The sequence below is a fragment of the Phyllostomus hastatus genome, unplaced genomic scaffold (genome assembly GCF_019186645.2).
Source record: "Phyllostomus hastatus isolate PE091 unplaced genomic scaffold, TTU_PhHast_1.1 phas_contig_86, whole genome shotgun sequence".
In the NCBI taxonomy this organism is placed as follows: domain Eukaryota; kingdom Metazoa; phylum Chordata; class Mammalia; order Chiroptera; family Phyllostomidae; genus Phyllostomus; species Phyllostomus hastatus.
The window spans coordinates 90,226,768-90,244,076 of NW_025333977.1; the positions used below are offsets into that span (position 1 = coordinate 90,226,768).

The window sequence follows — 17,309 nt, forward strand, 5'->3', positions numbered from 1 at the left end:
GGAGTCTAGGCCAGTGCCAGTCAGGGCGGTCCACGGGCCTGTGTCCATCCATAACGTGCGAGGACTCCGTGGTGAGATAAATGCAGTGACTCGAGAGTGTTTACAGCCTTTCCAGTAATCTGACAGAGTCATTTTTGTGTCTATTGGATCCAATAACAGAATATTTGGGCTTGTATATTTAGCAGCTGTTTTTTTCAATTCACTTCTCTAGGGATTCACTTTTATTAAATTTTACATAATCATCCACCTGCAACAGACTGTAAATTGAAAAGTAAAACCTGTTCCTTCATCACAGATAATTGGGAAACAAAATAGACCACAGAGGCACCGGCCCCTGCGCAAGTCCCTGCGTGCACGAGAGTGTTCTTGCAGCAACGTTCGAAACAGGAGGAGATAGGAAACAACCAAATACCCAGCAACCAGAGACTGCTTAAATACGCTACGGTAGACTTTGTAATAAAATCCCATGCAGCTCTAGAGAAGAAATCAGGATTTTCACTAGATTTTGATATGGAGAAATCTCCAGGGACAGTAAATGAAAAAGGGAAGATATACAGTAGTATAATAGCATGCTGCCTTTTGTGTGAAAAAGAGGGTAGAGATAAGAAAATATGTTTATTTATCTTACCATTAACACACACTAGAAAAAGAAAGCTAACTAAAAAAAAATAAAATTACCTACAAAAGTAGCAAAATAGTGACCCAGGCTTCTCTATATATACCTTTTTATATTATCTTCATTTTTGAATGATGAATATGTTTAATACTACCTAGTCCATAAACCTTTTTAAAAGCTTTTTTAAAAACTTTTTTGGTTCCCTAAGACTTCTAACACGGACGGCCCCACAGGCCCGGGTGGCCGACCACACCCTCTGGTCAGCTCCGACCCTCTGCCAGAGGCCCGCCACTGCTCTCCGTGCGTGCGTCTGCCTCAGGTCCCGCACAGGTCTCCGAGTGACCTTCTTGGGTGACCTTCTTGGGCTCGCGTTCCTCCTCTGTGAAATGAAAGGCTGAGCTAGCTCAGGGAGTTTCCCGGCATGGGGTGGGGGAACCAATCAGAATCACCTCCCCTGGGGGTGCAGGCCTGGAGCCACCAGGTGAGTGAGCCCAAAGGTGATACTGCCAGCCTCCCCAGGGCTGCAGGCCCTGGGTTCCATCCCTCTCTAAGACCCTTTGCTCCTAACCCCTCCTCTCTCTTCCCTTCCTACTGCAACTACCTTACCCCAGGTCTGGAAAATCACAATAGGATAGCTTTCTTCCAGGCCTAAGTTTTCCCACATGTGTGTGAAATGCAACAATGCCTGTCCTGCCATTGCTGTAAGGCTTCACGGAAATTCTCCCCTGACCACACAATGTGTGTGCCCAGCAGAGCCCCCTTCTCCCTTACTTTGCCCATCCTGCACCCACAGGGTCACAGTTCCTAGAGCACTTCCTTGATTCCTTCATCCTAGAGCCTGCCCATCCCTCTCAGCAGAGACCCTCTGGGAGGGGGTTTGGCCGGAACTTACTCCCTGGAGTGATTTTTCACACTCACTCACTGAGTTATTCCTCAGTGCTAAGCTGGGTCCTTCCTGCTGCCTGGGGTTGGCACTGCTGCCCCTGGCCAACCCTCTGGAGCAAGTCCACCTGGGTTCAAATCCCAGCTCTTCTCTTTACAAGCTGTGTCTCTGGGAAAAAATACTTAACTTCTCCCTGACTTAATTTCCTCAAACTGGGAGTGAGAATAGCAAAATCAACTCCCTCAGCAGACATAAGTCTTAAAGGAATTACTGTCTTTTAAAGGCCTGGAACGGAGCCTGGCAGACAGTGAGCATCCATTAGTGAGAACTATTCTGATGCCCTGGGCAGCAGGGTGGGGGTGGGGGGACTGGGGGATTTCCTTTTGCCCTTTGACACCTGTGCTGGATGCCTTCCCTCTGTCCCTCCACTCTCTCTCCTCCTTCCAGCTCCTGCCTGAGCTGCATCCAGGGACCCCTTCCCTCTGTTCGGCCAATGGTGTGGGGAGGGCTCTGGCAGAAGATGGGAGAAAGGAGGGAGGGAGGGTGGAGGCAGTAGAGTGAGCTCTGGTCCAAGCTTCTCTGCCTCCAGGTTTCAGCAATCCCTCCCTCCCTCCCCCCTCCTTCTCTCCTCCCTCCCTCCCTCCCTCCCTCCCTCCTCTCTCAGGCCAGGGGCACCACCCGACTGTGAACACTCCCTGTGGTTCCCAAATCCCTTCCCTTTGTATATAGTTTCTGTATTAAACTGCCCTCCATTTCCCAATTTGTGCCATCTGTTTTCTTGGGTTACCACATCTAATTGGTGATATATTTTTTTATGACTTTACTGGGCTTTTCCTCTCTCTGCTGCTCAGGACATCTAAGGTGTTAGAACAACTGCTCTCCCCTCATTATTCCCTACCCTTCTCCTGTCCCCTGCTCCCTTCCCAGGCCCCCCCCCCTGCCCACCCACCCCCCTGCCCCCCAGGGTCTGACTGCCATCCTCACAGCCCCCAGGCCTCCGCTCCGCTCAGCTCCACGTGGCCAGATCCTGAGCTCTGGGGCCTGAAGTAAGAGCACCTCCAGGGCCTCCTCCCCTTCTCCAGACCCAGGCCTTCCAGTGCCTAGTTTCCACGGCAGAAGTTCCACTCACTTAGGATCTGTACATAAACACATCTTCTAACTTCCTCTTGAATCAACAATTGCTAGATTCATATCATTTCCTCCACATGGGCTCCAGCACAGTGTGTCTGCTGTTTGAGGAGAAGGGAACAGGCATGTGAATGGGGAGGAGAGCACTGAAGTTGGGACCTGGGTGCCGGTCTCCTCCACTCAGGTGAAGGAGGAGGAAGAGGAAGAGAAAGCCAGAGCAGCAGATGGACGTGCACACCACACGCAGACTGGAGAGTTCCCCAGAGACAGACACTCTGGACACTCACTAATCAGGGAGGAGACAGGATGGGCCTTTTTTCAGACAAGCATTTCAAGTCTTAGGAGTGTGAAGGTAGGCCAAGGGGTTGACTTAGGAATCCCACAGGGGCTCACACACAGGCCTGTTTTGTCATCACCTTCGAGGACCTCCTTTGCCCTTGGCAAGGAAGCCAGTAGACCCAAGGAAGGGTGCAAAGGAGGGACCAAAGGATCTGGGCTGGAGCATGAGGTGCTGATGGTCAGGGCAGGGCTCAGCAAGGCAGGACTCTACAAGTGCCACACTGAAGAACAGAGAAGAGTGGTCAACCCCCACATCACTCAGAGCATTACAGGGTCTGACCTTTTGAGCAAACTTCTAGATAATTGGTGAAATGGGGGAGAGACTTCCCAATTCCCCAGAATCCCCCATCTTTGGAAATGACCTCCCTTCCATCCACAGGTCAAAGGGGTAGCCGCCGCCCGCCCCCCCACCCCATGTATATACCTGTCCCCATCCAATCCTAGCTGCTTGCACCAAGGGGAGTCATGTGGTTAAAACAGACCAATCAGATGCTCTCCATTGGCAATTTGGGTGTATAACATCTCCCGCCACCAGGGTCAAGTCAGTCTTTCTGGAGGAATCTGGAACATGTAATGTGGGCCAAGTGGGGTGACATTCTTCCACCTGTCACATGGGCTGAGGAGAAGGGCAAAGAAAATCTGGACAGAGGCCAGTGACAAGAGAAAGCAAGCAGAAATGCCCTGGGATGCTGACAGTCTCCCAGTTTCCAATTGTAGCCCTTTCCTGAGATCTGAGTACATGCTACTTCTATAACCCACCCCAGATCCAAGTAATAAAATTTACCTTGTTTTTGTTAAGTCAGCCAGAGCTGTGTCAGACCAGGAGCCACCTACACAGTGTTGCCTCCTCATGTCCATTCCTGCCTCTCTCCTTCCTGAAGGAGCCTCAGCATTCGTGTGGGGTAGGGGCAGTGAACTCTGCTGAAGCCATTCCTAGCCTTCAGATAGGGGTGGTGAGGAAGAGGCGGGAGGAAGTTATTGGTGGGGCTTTGGGGAAATGTTCTAAGAGCACGTCTCTTCTTTCTGGCCCAACTACAGGTAGGATGGGTGGTGCTGCATTATTCTCCACTGCTGTAAGTGACTGTCAGCCAAGTGATAAGGTTTGTGGTGCAGAATGGCAGGTGGAACTTGTGATGTTGGTGACAGAACCAGCTGTGGTCTCCTACCTCTGGACTTCTTTTCCATGTCTGACCATCACAGCTCTGGGCCTGTTCCCTTGCCCGCACAGTGGGGAAAATAGTGACACCCACCTCACAGAGTTCTTATGAAGGTTAAATGAGTAATCTTGTCTAACGGGTTTAGAACAGCACTTGACACAAAGTAGGCATTCTATAAGCATTGGCTATACTTACTATCATTATTATTATTAGAAATAGTTCACTACTAATTTGTTCACACTCTTGTTTTTCAGGTCTCGGTTATCATTAGCCAGGTACCATTCGTATCCCATGCAGTTTGGTTTCTTATACTCACAATCAGTACCCCTAAGACTGGCAAGAATTTCTACTTTAATATGTTTCTCTGATCTGACATTAAAATAATCCCAGAATTCCCCTTTTGGCAGTGCACAGCAGAAGCCTGTCACTCTTCCTGAGGTTTGTAGAGTTCCATGGGAAGTCCTGAGCTTGGGAGGCTGCCAGGCCTGCATGCAAATCTGTTTTATCACCTGCACAGTAAGGTTAATAATAGTCCCTCGTCTTAGGGAGAATGCTTGTAATGCACCCAGAAGCAAGTCTGGCACAGAGTAGGCCCTTTATGAATACATTTGCATAAATCTATTCATATACATAAAATACTCAACTAGTTACCTAAGTGTTTCTCCCAGATTCGTCATTCATTCATTTATACAAAACTTCACTGAGCATTTACTGCATGCCTACTATGTTCTGGGCCCTGTATAGATAGGAGAAGTGAGGGAGGGGAGATGCCCATATGACAAAAGTATAGTCCCTGCCTTCATGGAGCTTATAGTCCGATAGAGGAGAGGAGACATTTCCCCAAGGAACACTGTATTACAAGTCAGAGACAGTGCCTGCCTGAGGCTTGGGGGTCTGGATGGATAAGGGGGCACAGAAAGCCTGTCCTTCGCCCTGGCTCAGGGCTGCTTGTCACTGGCTCTGCAGCAGGGTGTTTGCTCTAGGAGTTGGAAGAAGGGAGGCACAGCAGCAGCTGACTCCTGCTATTTTGGGAAACCCCCAGTGATAAGGAAAGCATTTTCCCAAATCATCGGCCAGAGCTTCTAATGCCGTCTCTCTCACTGCTGCCCCAGTTCCCTGTAGTCCTTGACGTGGGGTCACTCTAATGGTGCCTGGAGGCATGTGAATGCACGTGCATGTATGCGTGAGAATGCACACCCACGCAGGCAGCCCCTTGAGGATGCCTTCTCTGGGCCTTCTACAGGGCTCTCTTTCCCAGCACAGAGAGTGGGAGGATTAGCTAAGGCTGTGGGAGGGGATGAAGTTGCTGAGCAAGAGAGAGAAGGGCCAACGGCCAGGGCCAGAGCTGTCGAAGGCCCACGGTTATAGAGGATCCTCTGCTCTTCTCTCTGAGACAAAGGATGAGGAAGACAGGAGTGGAGAGACAGTGTGCGTGTGTGTGTGACCTGAGTCCCCCACAGAGCCCACACTGGCCTCCCAACAAGCCCCCCCTGCACAACTGTGCCTTCCCCTGCCTGCCAGAGAGCCAGCCTCCCTACTGTGGGAGAGGCTGCACTGCCACACTGAGGACCATCAATCCTTCATCATTCTGTTCAGTACAAGGACGAATAAGGGAGTCTCAGCCTCCCTGCCGGTTCTGGTGCTACAAAGGAGACGGCAGCATGGCCACGTGAGCAAGGAGCAGACCACGAGGGGGTCTGAAGAGAGGTGCCAGTGGCCCTGGGCAAGAGAAGTGAGAGGAACGCCGATAGGCTGGAGGTCTAAGAGGCCTCATGAAGAAGGCAGAACTCACACAGGACCTGGAAGGAAAGAAGTGGGGACTTCCCCAGGCATCGGGACAAGAGTGCTCCGGGCAGAGGGAACAGCAAACTGCACAGGCAGACTTGGCCCTGGATCATCCTCACATAATCAATTCAATGAGGCTGCAGACATGAGCAGAGGGAGATGAGTCTGGAAAGAAAGACCAAGGCCAAATCATGGGCGACTTTAGCGCCAACCTGGAGCATCAGGGGGGGATTCTTCTGCTGAAAAGGAGAACCCGTTGATGGCTTAAGGCAGTGGGAGGACATGGTCAGCTCTGGGTTTCCATTAGCCACATACCATTCGTATCCCATGCAGTTTGGTTTCTTATACTCACAACCAGTACTCCTAAGACTGGCAAGAATTTCTACTTTAATATGTTTCTCTGATCTGACATTAAAATAATCCCAGAATGCCTCTTCTGGCAGTGCACAGCAGAAGCCTGTCACTCTTCCTGAGGTTTGTAGAGTTCCATGGGAAGTCCTGAGCTTGGGAGGCTGCCAGGCCTGCATGCAAATCTGTTTTATCACCTACACAGTAAGATTAATAATAGTCCCTCGTCTTAGGGAGAATGCTTGTAATGCACCCAGAAGTAAGAGCTTGGGGAAGACAGGTGGCAGTGGACAGTGGGAGGGGTGGGTTGGAGCCAACCAGCTCTATCTGCAGGGCAACTCTAGGAACTAGAATTGATTGGGTGCCTCTTCCCCCAAGAGAACCCAGCCCCACACCCAGAGCATGGCTGGGTCTCAGTCCCTACTTGCACCTGGCGGGGGAGGGGGGGACACCACCCCAACTGCAGAAGGTGGCCCTGGATAGAAGTAGGGAGAAAATGGAAGACCAGGTAGGAGAGCCAAAGCCCCAAATTACTGCAGCAAGGAGGGCTCCTCCAGAGCAACCAGGGACTTTGCTTCTAATTGATAATCAGAAGACAGAAGACCACCTATGAACCTAAAAGATGACAGCTTGAATAAACACGGATGCTGTGCATTGAGAATGTGCCAGGTGCTATGCTAAGCTCTTCCCCTGCAAGATCTCATGACAATTCGGCAAAAAAGCTAAGAATTGCCTTGTGATCACCACTCTCAGTTGATAGGGAGAAACGGAGGTTAGTGGGGCTGAGCAGCACACCCAAGGTCCAGGAGCCTGCCACAGAAGCCCATGCTCCGGCCCAGCGCTACACAGGCCGCCTTCCCTGCAGGAGAATGGCCCCGCCCTCCTGGCACCTTCCGCAGCCCTGGCTCCAGGAACTCTCCAAGCAGCCTTAGAAGCTTAATTTGGTTTCCTGAGTTGGCTTCCTGACCAGGGAGAGCGCTTTCTAACTATAAATTATTAAACTGACTTCCTGCTACAAATTAGCCTCCAGTGAGTTTGGGATACGGGAGCCAGTTTTTCTAGGTCCTGAGCAGCTCTGGAGAACGAAATTCCATGGGCAGCCGATGGACAGGGAAAAGTCCCCAGGCCGGAGCAGGCTGCCCAGACCACTGCCTGGGAGACTCCCCCAGCCCAGGCCCCACAGCTGGGAGCCAGTGTGGGTGCAGAGAACGAGAGGCTTCCTTTTGTCCCCACCTCAAGCTTGGCCCTTGAGCCCTTGAGGACCTTGGGGAATGGGGCTCCGTGGTCCTCCTTCCCAGGTCCCCTCCCTTCTAGCTTCCATTCAAAGTCTCCCCTTGGCTGCCTGCCTGGGAAGGAAGGAGAAAAATAGAAGGAAAAGAAAAGAAGAGGAAATAGCGGGGAAACCAGGAGCAGGAAAGAATGTATTCTGCCTGTCGTTTGGTGGGAGGGGGAGGCATGGGGGGTGTCCCTCACTCTCATATCCCCACCCAGAGCCAGAATGCCATCTTCCCACCCACCCATCACTCACTACTTGGGGGGCAAAGTTTAGCCAAGCTCAGCACAAAGATAAAATTGAGATGCAGATTCCTTCCCATTGCTCTGAATAGAGCAGATTGGATACGGATTTTCCCCTTTTCTTCCCATTTAGACCATCTGGGCCACTGGGGCCCAGGGGGAAGGTTGGGACCAGGTGGGGGAAGGGGACAGAGGCTCCAAAAGCCTGCCCAGCACTTCTCAGCTCTGGAACCTGGGGTGAGGGTGCGGATGCCTCCTCCACCCCATGTCCTTTCCCAGTAGCAAGTTCGTTCCTTCCCTGTCTTTGCTCTCTGCTCTCAGGTCTGGGCTGGGCCAGATGAGGCTGTGCTGGGTTCTCCTCTCCTTTGTCTATTTCCTAGAAAACTAAATGTTGTGTGTATTTGTCCCATCAGTGTTTAGTGGTGCTTCCTGAAGTCCCACCCACATCCCCTTAACTGCAATTAAAAGAAAAAAATGTGATCACAAAGGGCTTAATAAGATGAGCTCTTGAAGATCATTTGGTTCAAGCCTGTGTTTGACAGGTGAGAAAATGAGGCTGGGGAGGAGGACTGAGCAGGGAGCTGGTGGGGGAACTGCGACTGAGTGACACACAACAAAACGACAATAACACAACGTCCTCGTGTATCAGGCAGGGTTCTGCGCTCTGCATATCATGCCATTTAATCCTCACAATGACCTTGTGAGGCAAGTGCTGTCATCACCCCCATTTTATGGGTGGGGAAACTGAGGTACAGACCAGGCAAGTAACTTGCATCCGGTCAAAAGGGTAGAAGCCAGCTCGGACCCCAGGCAGACCTGCCCCATGCACGGTCCAAATGCACCTCGCAGGAGCATGGCATTATTGCACAGAGACTCGGGAGGGAGCACAGGCGTGGGAGCGTCTGGCCGGGACCAGCAGGCTGCTCCGGCAATCATTCGCAGATGGTGGAACTTCTGAAAGCACGGCCCACACCCGTCCAGTGTTTATAAGCACAGAGTCCAGACTTGTTCCTATGAACAGCGTAGGTCAACACAAGGTCAGAACCGAAAAGAACAATAGAAAGGGAATGTTCACATCACTTGGGAAAATGAGCAAGTGGAAACCTCACGAGGGTAACTTTGCAGGAGACGACACGCATGTGGACAGAGATGACCAAATGCATGAGGAAGAGAACCTTAGAGGGAGAAGCCGTGGGTTGGCGCCGGGTCGCTCACTGCCCCACAGGGGTAAAGCAGCGGCGGTAAGGTAGGCAGACAGCACGTTTGGGTGTGGCTGGCACAGATAAGTATTTCGAATGGTGGTGGTATGATGAAGAGTAGGAATTTTTTTCTGTTTTCCAAACATCCTATGATATTTGATTATTTTGCAATGAAAAAGAAAACAAAGGAGACTCGCCTACTTTAATTGCTGGAATTAATGCTAAGGATGTTGCCAAACATAAATCAAGCTTATCTAGTCATTAGAACAGCCTCCCTTTTCTCCTCCCCACAGGCAAGCTCTCTCTGTGGGAACAGTCTGCTATCAGATCCTCAGTTGCTATATAAAATGGAACTGCATTTAAAAACATCCCTACAGCTCCAAAACAGACGGCAAACCCAGCTGAGGCCCGGGCTTTCTTGGGGTTTCAGTGACAGGCTCACTTACTCAGCATAAACCTTTGTGTGAGGGCCTGTTTCCCCTCAGTCTCCTGAACATGGCTCCTCAACACTGGAGAGCTAGTTCTGCTGTTGGTCAAAGGGCTTCTAAGGGAAGGAAGGTGCTGTTGGCTGCAGGGCAGGGTGAATGTCCTTGATGCCACAGACCTGTACACTTAAAAAGGGTTAAAATGGGTCGGTGGGAACGTGACAGCCACTATGTGAAGCAGTATGGTGGTTCCAAAAAAGTTTTTAAATATGCCACCTTGGCCGGGTAGTTCAGTTGGTTACAGTGTCATCCCCGATGTGCCAAGGTTCTGGTTCAATCCCCGCTCAGGTCACGTACAAGAATCAACCAATGAATGCATGAATAAGTGGGACAACAAATCAACCTCCTTCCTTTCTCATTCTCTCTCTCTCTCTCCTTCTCTCTCTCTCTCCCCCTCCCTCCTTCCATCCCTTCCTCCCCCTTCCACTGTCTCTAAAATCAATAAATAAAAATTAAAAAAATAAAATTACTATATGACCCAGCGATTACCTCTAGGTATAGACCCAAAAGAATCCAAAACAGGGACTTTAAAGGAAACGTGCACCTCTGTGCTCACAGCAGCATGACTCACGACAGTCCAAAGAGGGAAGCAGCCCAAGTGTCCGCCCATGGAAGAATGGGTGCGCAAACTGTAGCCTATCCATACAGCGGAATATTACTCGACCTTAACAAGGAAGGAAAGCCTGACTTGTGCTACAACAAGGATGAGCCTTGAAGACATTATGCTGAGTAAATAAAGCTAGACACAAAAGGACAAGTATTGCATGATCCCACTCACCGGAGGGACTTAAAACAGTCAGATTCGTAGAGACAGAAAGTGGAACGGTGGCTGCCTGGAGCTGGGCAGGGAGCACGGAGAGTCGTTATTTAACGTGGACGGAGTTTCTGTCTGAGAAGATGCACAGAGCTCTGGAGATGGGTGACGGTGCCAGCTGCACAGCCATGTGAGTGTGCTCAACACTACCGAGTCTCACACTTAAAAATGGTTACGATGGAAATTTTATGTTCTGTGTATGCTATTAAGTTTTTTTAAAAGAGCTCCTAAAATCCACTGGGCTGTGCAGGACCAGAAGTTGTGTGGCTGACGCCCGTGGCGAGGGGACCTTTCCCACTCTTTCTGCAGAGTGGCACCCCCTGCCTGACCCACCCGTCCCCCAGGGCACGCTTACCCCGACCAGGGAGCGAACCGAGCCCGCCACCATATTCATGCCCTGCTGCTGCTGAAACAGTCTCCGCAGGCCGAGGGCCTTCGAACAGCACGTTTATTCTCTTACAGTTCCGCAGGCTGGAGAGACCACACGGGCCTCAGTGGGCTAAAATCAAAGTGTCGGCAGGACGGGAGGTTCTGGGGGAGGATTTATTTCCTTGCCTTCCCAGCTCGTAGAGGCGGCGCACCTTCCACCCCCAGGGCCGGCAACACTGCCTCTCTCTAACCGTTCTCGCACAGTCACATCCCCCTCTATCCCAGCCGAGAAAGGCTCTCTGCTTTTAGGCACCTGTGTGATTACACCGGACCCACCCAAATAACCCAGGATCATGACTGTCAAGGCTCTTAACTGAATCACACCGGCAACATCCCTTCTGCCACGTAAGGGAACATATTCGTGGGTTCCAGGGATGAGGAGGTGGACGTCTTTCGTGAGCCATCTTCCGCCTACCACACCCACGCTCCACACTCCCACCCACGTTCTCACGTGGGAACGTTTCTGGCATGAAGACTAATGTGAGCCTGAGTTTTGGAAGAAGGAAGCGCAGTAGCCAGTAGGTCAGGACCGCACCATCTCGGGGAGGAAAAAGGAAGCTATAGCTGAGAAGACGGGCAGGGAGCATGACGTGTGAGCTGGTGGTTGTGGGGAGAGGGGACCAGAGATGGGGTGACCACACGCACAGGGAAGGAAGGGAGCAGCGCGTCCCATGGGAAAGAGGGCGCTCACGACGCGGGGGCAGAGGGTGGGGAAGACCTCACAGGTGAGGCGCACTCGAACAAAGAAATTCATGAGCATTGGCACAAAAGTTTTACCAAAGGGCTCTTATTATTCACTTCCCAAAAGGACTTCCCTAAGTGTTGTTCAAGTAATGAGTTTCACTGTGTTCTTAAAATAGGATTTACACCCAATTTCTCAGCAACACGTAAAAGCAGGCTTGTAAATCTATTGAAACGAAGTGCGACCAGCAACATCTGCCGCCTTCTGTGCTGGTGGTGCCAGCGGGAGCGAGAAGGAGGCCCTGGTGGGGATGACGGCTCAGCCTGGAGCCTGCGCCCCAGGAAAGCCACCCGTTCGGTGCTCCCGACGACCTTTCCTCATTCACATGGGCACTCGGCACCCGCCGAGGCTGGAGAGGTGAGGGAAAGGAAACACCAGGTGGCGGCTGGCCCCAGGCCCTCTCTCCCCAGGGCTCCACTCCTTCTGCCTTTCCTTAGAGAGGAGAGATTTTTCAGGGTGGTGGGGACTGCGAGCCTGTGTGCATCCCAGAAGCTGTGCCCCTCCGACGTGCAGGCAGCACTCAGGGCTTACCTAGGGGTCATTTCTGGAATGATACCGAAACTTTCAATTAAGGACAAAGCCTGTCATTCTGTCGTTATCAGAAAAAAAAAAAAAGAATCCAAATGACCCAAAACAGGTAGAATTGCCATGGTATAAATAATTGATTTCATGTCTCTTTTGGGAGCCAGGGAGCACAGGGCTCCAGGAGGAATCAGGGTTTTGGCCTCATTTCCCTCCTTCTCTCGGCTACGGGGCCTGCTGGAAATCCTCCCTGGGACTCAGAACAGATAATATAAAGGAAGGCGCCATAACAATTTTGGACACGATGCATATTTCTCTGCCATTATGCTGCGAGGTTTTGTCCTAACCTCTCAGTTCACCCTGACTTTCATGTTTGGTTCCTTCTCCCAAATATGTGGTTCTCTAAGGATCAATTTGAAATTCCCTCTTCTCTCCCTCTGACTGCTCCTGGGGTGGTCTCAGCACCCACAAGGGTTTCCATCTCCACCCCAGCTCCCCAGATCCCCAGGCCCCTCTGGACCCCAGACTGCACGGCCATCTCCACCTCACTGTCACTGTCGCCCAGACCTGTCCTCCACAGGCTGCCCGGAACACGTGTCCTCCCTCTCCCTTAACCTGCCCCTCCCGCGTCCCCGTTTCCATCATCGGTGGGACTGCGATCCCCGGCACCCCGACTCACATGGCGGCATTCGCAGACTGCCCTCCGCCTCATCTCCAACCACTGTTGAGTCCTGGCGCTTGTACCGCTACCATGGATCCCAACCCAGAGGTCCTCAGGGCTGCGGTGACACAGGAGCTGAGTGTGCAGGGAGGGGCGGGAGGGTGGGAGGACGTGTACGCGTTTGGACTTGAGAGCTGTGACTCAGCTCTCCTCTTCACCTCCTCTGGATGTGGGCCCGGACCTGTCCATTTTTAAAGAAAGTGTATATATCTGATTTATGTGACATTCCCTTATTTTTAAACGCTGGCAATGACTTGCATTTTTTGAAATCCCTACTTATGCCAAACAAAACATGTCTGTTTGTGACCTCAGAGCTCAGCCTCCCTCCCTCTCCTGTTCCCAATGCCAGTGTGTCAGCACAGCCACGCTCCCTCCTGGACGAGAAACCCTCTGCCGCTCAGGGCCCCTCTGCTGCTCAGGGCTGCCTCCCCGTCTTCCCCTGCTGGTCTCAGTCCCCACTGAACCAGCGCCAGACTCTTCAGCTTCAGATCCCGGTCCTCCAGCGGGGGAGAGAACGGTGAGGGTGAAGGAGACAGAAGAGATGGCTGATGCCACTCAGGGTGACAAAGCTATTAATTAACAGAGTTAAACATCTGGTGTCTAATTAACACCCTCCCTAATCTCTCTTCCTCCGTCCTGTTTCCCTTTCCCAGCAGGGCTCCTTGGTGGGTGAAGCAGGAGCCGAAATGGGACTGGGGTTCCTGGCTGGAGGCAGGGAGGAGGAGGAGGAGAGGGGCAGTGAGGTCCTCAAGTGCCGAAAGGAAGAGAACGGGTTAGGAGGAAGCAGGTTCATGGTTCGGGAAGAAAGACCCAGACTCATCCAGAAGTTTCTTGGGCAGGAGCTTGTGCCTAGGATTGAACATGTAAATCCACAGCTCTCCTCACGGCAACACTGTTGATTGCCTCCCTGGAATTCATTCTCCCATTGGACTCAATGACACCCGCCCGGCTGCACAGAGTGGCCCAGGTGACGTGCTTTCCCGACCTCTCAGGCAGTTAGGGATGCTCATGTGCGTCGTTCTGGCCAATGAGGAGTGAACAGAAGCCTGCCGCAGACCCTAGGATGGTGCTGCTTTCCTTTTAAGAGAACAGACTCGGCTGGCACCCCTTCCTTCCTTTCTCCTCCCTGCCTCCCAGAGGAATGTGATGTCTGGAATGACAGCAGCCATTCTGACACTGTGAGACAAGAGGCATGTGCGTGCAGCCGAGAGGATAGCAGACTATCTTGCCCCTGTTGAGCCAGTGTGCAAAGATCTCAGCAGCCGCAACCGCCTCCAGACTCTTGTTAAGTGATTAAAGAAATCCCTATGTTTAGTTCTTGCAGGTGATGTTTTCTGTTACCTGCACCCTTAGTGATACACTCCTCTAAACCTTCTTCCCTCCAGGGAGGTAAGCTGACCACTCATTTAATTAGTGTCCAGTGGAGTCGAGAGCAGACACTGCTGCTCAGAGCACTTCCCAGCCCAGACTGCCCAGGGCCTGGAACTGGGGACTGGAAAGCAGACCACAGCGCGGGCTTGTCTGCATTAAATGGTGAGCCGTCTCCTCACTGCCTCCCCAGCGACAAGCACAGAGCCTGCCAAGTAGCGGGAACTCAGATGACACATGGTGTGTGAATGAATACATGAATGGGTGGATGAGCTACTGCTTGGCACAGGTGTCCCAGTGACAACCAGCTGGCAGGAAGGGACTCCTAACAGCTAGCTTGAATCGAGCTGATTCAAGACCCATGCTGGTGCAACGGGCAGTCTGTGACCCCTCTGCCTCCCAAAAGCACCCCACCCCGGGTCCCACCTGCCCTCTTATCTAGAATTGGATCAAACCTTCTTGTTTGCTACATATCTGCCTCCTTGTTTGGACTGAAAGCCCCTTAAGCAGATGCCACAGTCCTTTTTAATCCCCCAGAAGCCATCAGTGTCTCAAGCCCTGAAGGTAGTTGATAAATGCTTTCATTTGAGGTTGATGCTTTGGAGGGTGCTGAGAAGTTGATGAAATACAGGGTAGCTCAGAAAAGAGCCACCCCAAAAAGAAGAGTCCCCAGACATCTGCCCAAATTTTTACCATTAGACCTGGACCATTTTGACAAGACAGGCACCTTAAGGAATACACTTAACCACTTGGAGCAATAGTTTGTACAATGGGAATAATAATAATAAAACCCCTTTCATTGTGCCCTTGGGAGAATCAAATCAGCATGAAAGTACATTGTAAGAATGTTTATTAAAACAGGTCTTTAAATTAGTCTTGGAAGAATTATCCCATTAATTACTCACTTTTGAATGTGACCTGGCAGCTTAGGACGGAGAAGAACCTTAGACCTACCCTTCCCCACCACTTCACAAAGGACCTCTACACCATCTTCAGAAGTGTGTGAGGAGCTTCCTCAGCTGAATTAACGTGGCAAGCTGTTCTCGAGAAAGAGGAGAGGACCACGTGCGGGAGGCACAGCTGCAGCAGGTGTCCCGGTGCCCTGCCCAGACCCCCACGCCTGGGAGGAGCCCCCACTTCTCCTCCCACAGCAACCATCTCCAGAGACTGGCTCTGGGCCCCGGGCAGCCTCCTGACCCTCACCCTGGCCCACAGGCAGGTGCCGACCGAGGCAGGGGTGTACTTCACGCCCCCCTCTTGCCCTCTCAGGTGTCTCACATGGGCACTCCTGGTCGGGTCAGCCACTCTCACAGCAACCTCAGCTGGGGCTCTGCTTCTAGGGAATCTAAGACATGCCCTGAGGAGGCCTTTGCAGAGGACAGCTGACACGAAGCTGGGGTCAGAATTGGAGTGCACACCTCTCAGTTAGCCCGGGGCTCTGCCCCTCACCCTGGTGCAAAGTGCGAGGAGGTGGGGCAGGCCCAGCCCTCCACCCCTCCTGGGACGGAGCCTTGACCAGACCTGGTGCCTGCACCTCCCTCCTCGTGCTGTCCGGATCTCCTCAACACCCTGCCCTCTCTCCAAGGCCTCATGACATTTCCCTGGGAAGCTGGAAACCCAAAAATCAATCGGTCTCCTTGTCACAAGATTATTAGGATGGGTTCCTGGAACGTTTCAGTGCACAAACTCAGTGTTAGTACAGAAAGGGCCTTAGGAGGTAGTGTAAGTCCCCTTCACAGTTTAATTTGGATTCTACTTCTGCATCCACGCCCTCCCTGCTCATGGTAATTGTCATAATTATGGTCTGCTTTATCCTCCTCTAAATTGTTAAGACAGCTGGACAGAGTCGGAAATGCATGGATGCTAATCCCCCACCCCAGGCCCATTTTCAGGATTAGCCTCCCTAGAAGCAATGAATTTGAGTCAGAAGGAGCGTGGTCTTGGGGGCGACGGAGCAGCAGGGTGGGGTGGAAGCTGAAAGGGCCCGAGAGGCCCAGCCCCAGGTACTGTGTCCTAGACCGGCAGGGGAAGGAAGCTCTTTGCACATCGTGTGCCCCACCCCACCCCTCATACCAACACAATTGGAAATATTTCTTTATGAGAAAAAAATGGAGAAAACCGGTACATTTGGAACTTCCTGAGGTTAGACATGTGAGGTCATCCAGTCCATTCCCCCAGGTTCCAGGCAAGACAGCCCTTCCCCAGTGCAGGGCAGCTAGGTTTGGGGAGGGGATGAGGTCACTTCCTGTCCGCACCGCTTAGTGACCTTATCAGCGTCTGGTGCCCCTCACGGTGAGGACATTCTTGCATTGTTTCTGCTCCATGAAGCAACATTTATCAATGGCCCTAATAAATGCCACGGGTCCCAAGTACTGCACAGGACACTGTACCACTTTGAGGAGCTCCCCTTTTGAGAATTCCATGGTCTTCTGCTCATATATTAATACTCACCTCTGATCCCATTTGCCTCACCAATGACCCCCAACTCGCCGAATCCCAATACTAGGTCTTCCAGTGGAAATACATGGCTTCTGCTCCGGAATAATTACATCTAAGCTTTACTGTGTTGTTAATTGTATGACAGATAGTGTGTTAATTGTTTCACAAATGTTGATTCATTTTATCCTTACCAAATGCCCATAACATGGGTTTCATTGCCTGTGGACAGGTGAGAACACTGAGAGGCTGGGTTGCTTGCCCAGAGCCACACAGGAAGCAGCCCAGCCAAGGTCGAACCTCGGGTCTGTTCAGTGCCAAAGCCCAGGCCCTGGGCTAGCCTGCTCCCACCTCCACACAGGGCTGCTGCAGAGCCAGGTTCTCCCAGGAGGGAAGGCAGGGGCAGGGGGCTGGGGGCACCCAGCTGTGGGGTGTGTGGGGTGCACAGCAGGCGAGCTTCCCAGGTCTCCTCTTCACCCTGTCCCCAAGGCTGAGTCCAGCTCAGTTCCGCTCCCTCCTCTCAGCGCTTTCTTCCTACCTCAGTTCTGAGCCAAGTTCTAGATCCATTTTCTTTATCTCTCCTGGCTGGGAGTGCTTCGGCCATCAAGGCCTCAGATCAGGCTCTTCAAGGAAAACTCTCAGCTCCACCCCCACCCTGCTCCACAACCCCCCTCTCCCCAGCCGTCCTCCCTCTGCCTTCCTGCCTTCCAGGAGCCTGCCTGTATTTATATTTCTGGGCTGAGGGAGTCCTCCGTGCTCCACTGAGCTGCTTGCTGCTACGGGAGCTGGAGCCACTGGCCCCTTCTGTCCCCCCATGTTAGC

General features: G+C 52.1%; 1 protein-coding gene across 2 annotated transcripts in view; it reads right to left on the reverse strand.

Annotated features, from left to right (window-relative positions):
* Nucleotides 1-12,768, reverse strand: part of SEMA5B (semaphorin 5B) — a 54,092-nt gene extending 41,324 nt beyond the window's left edge. For both annotated transcript variants that reach the window (XM_045851873.1, XM_045851872.1), the window contains exon 1: nt 12,642-12,768. In XM_045851873.1, coding sequence (XP_045707829.1) covers nt 12,642-12,643 — 2 coding nt within the window. In that variant the 5' untranslated portion in view covers nt 12,644-12,768. The remainder of the gene's footprint in view (nt 1-12,641) is intronic.
* Between the last annotated feature and the right edge of the window lie 4,541 nt (nt 12,769-17,309).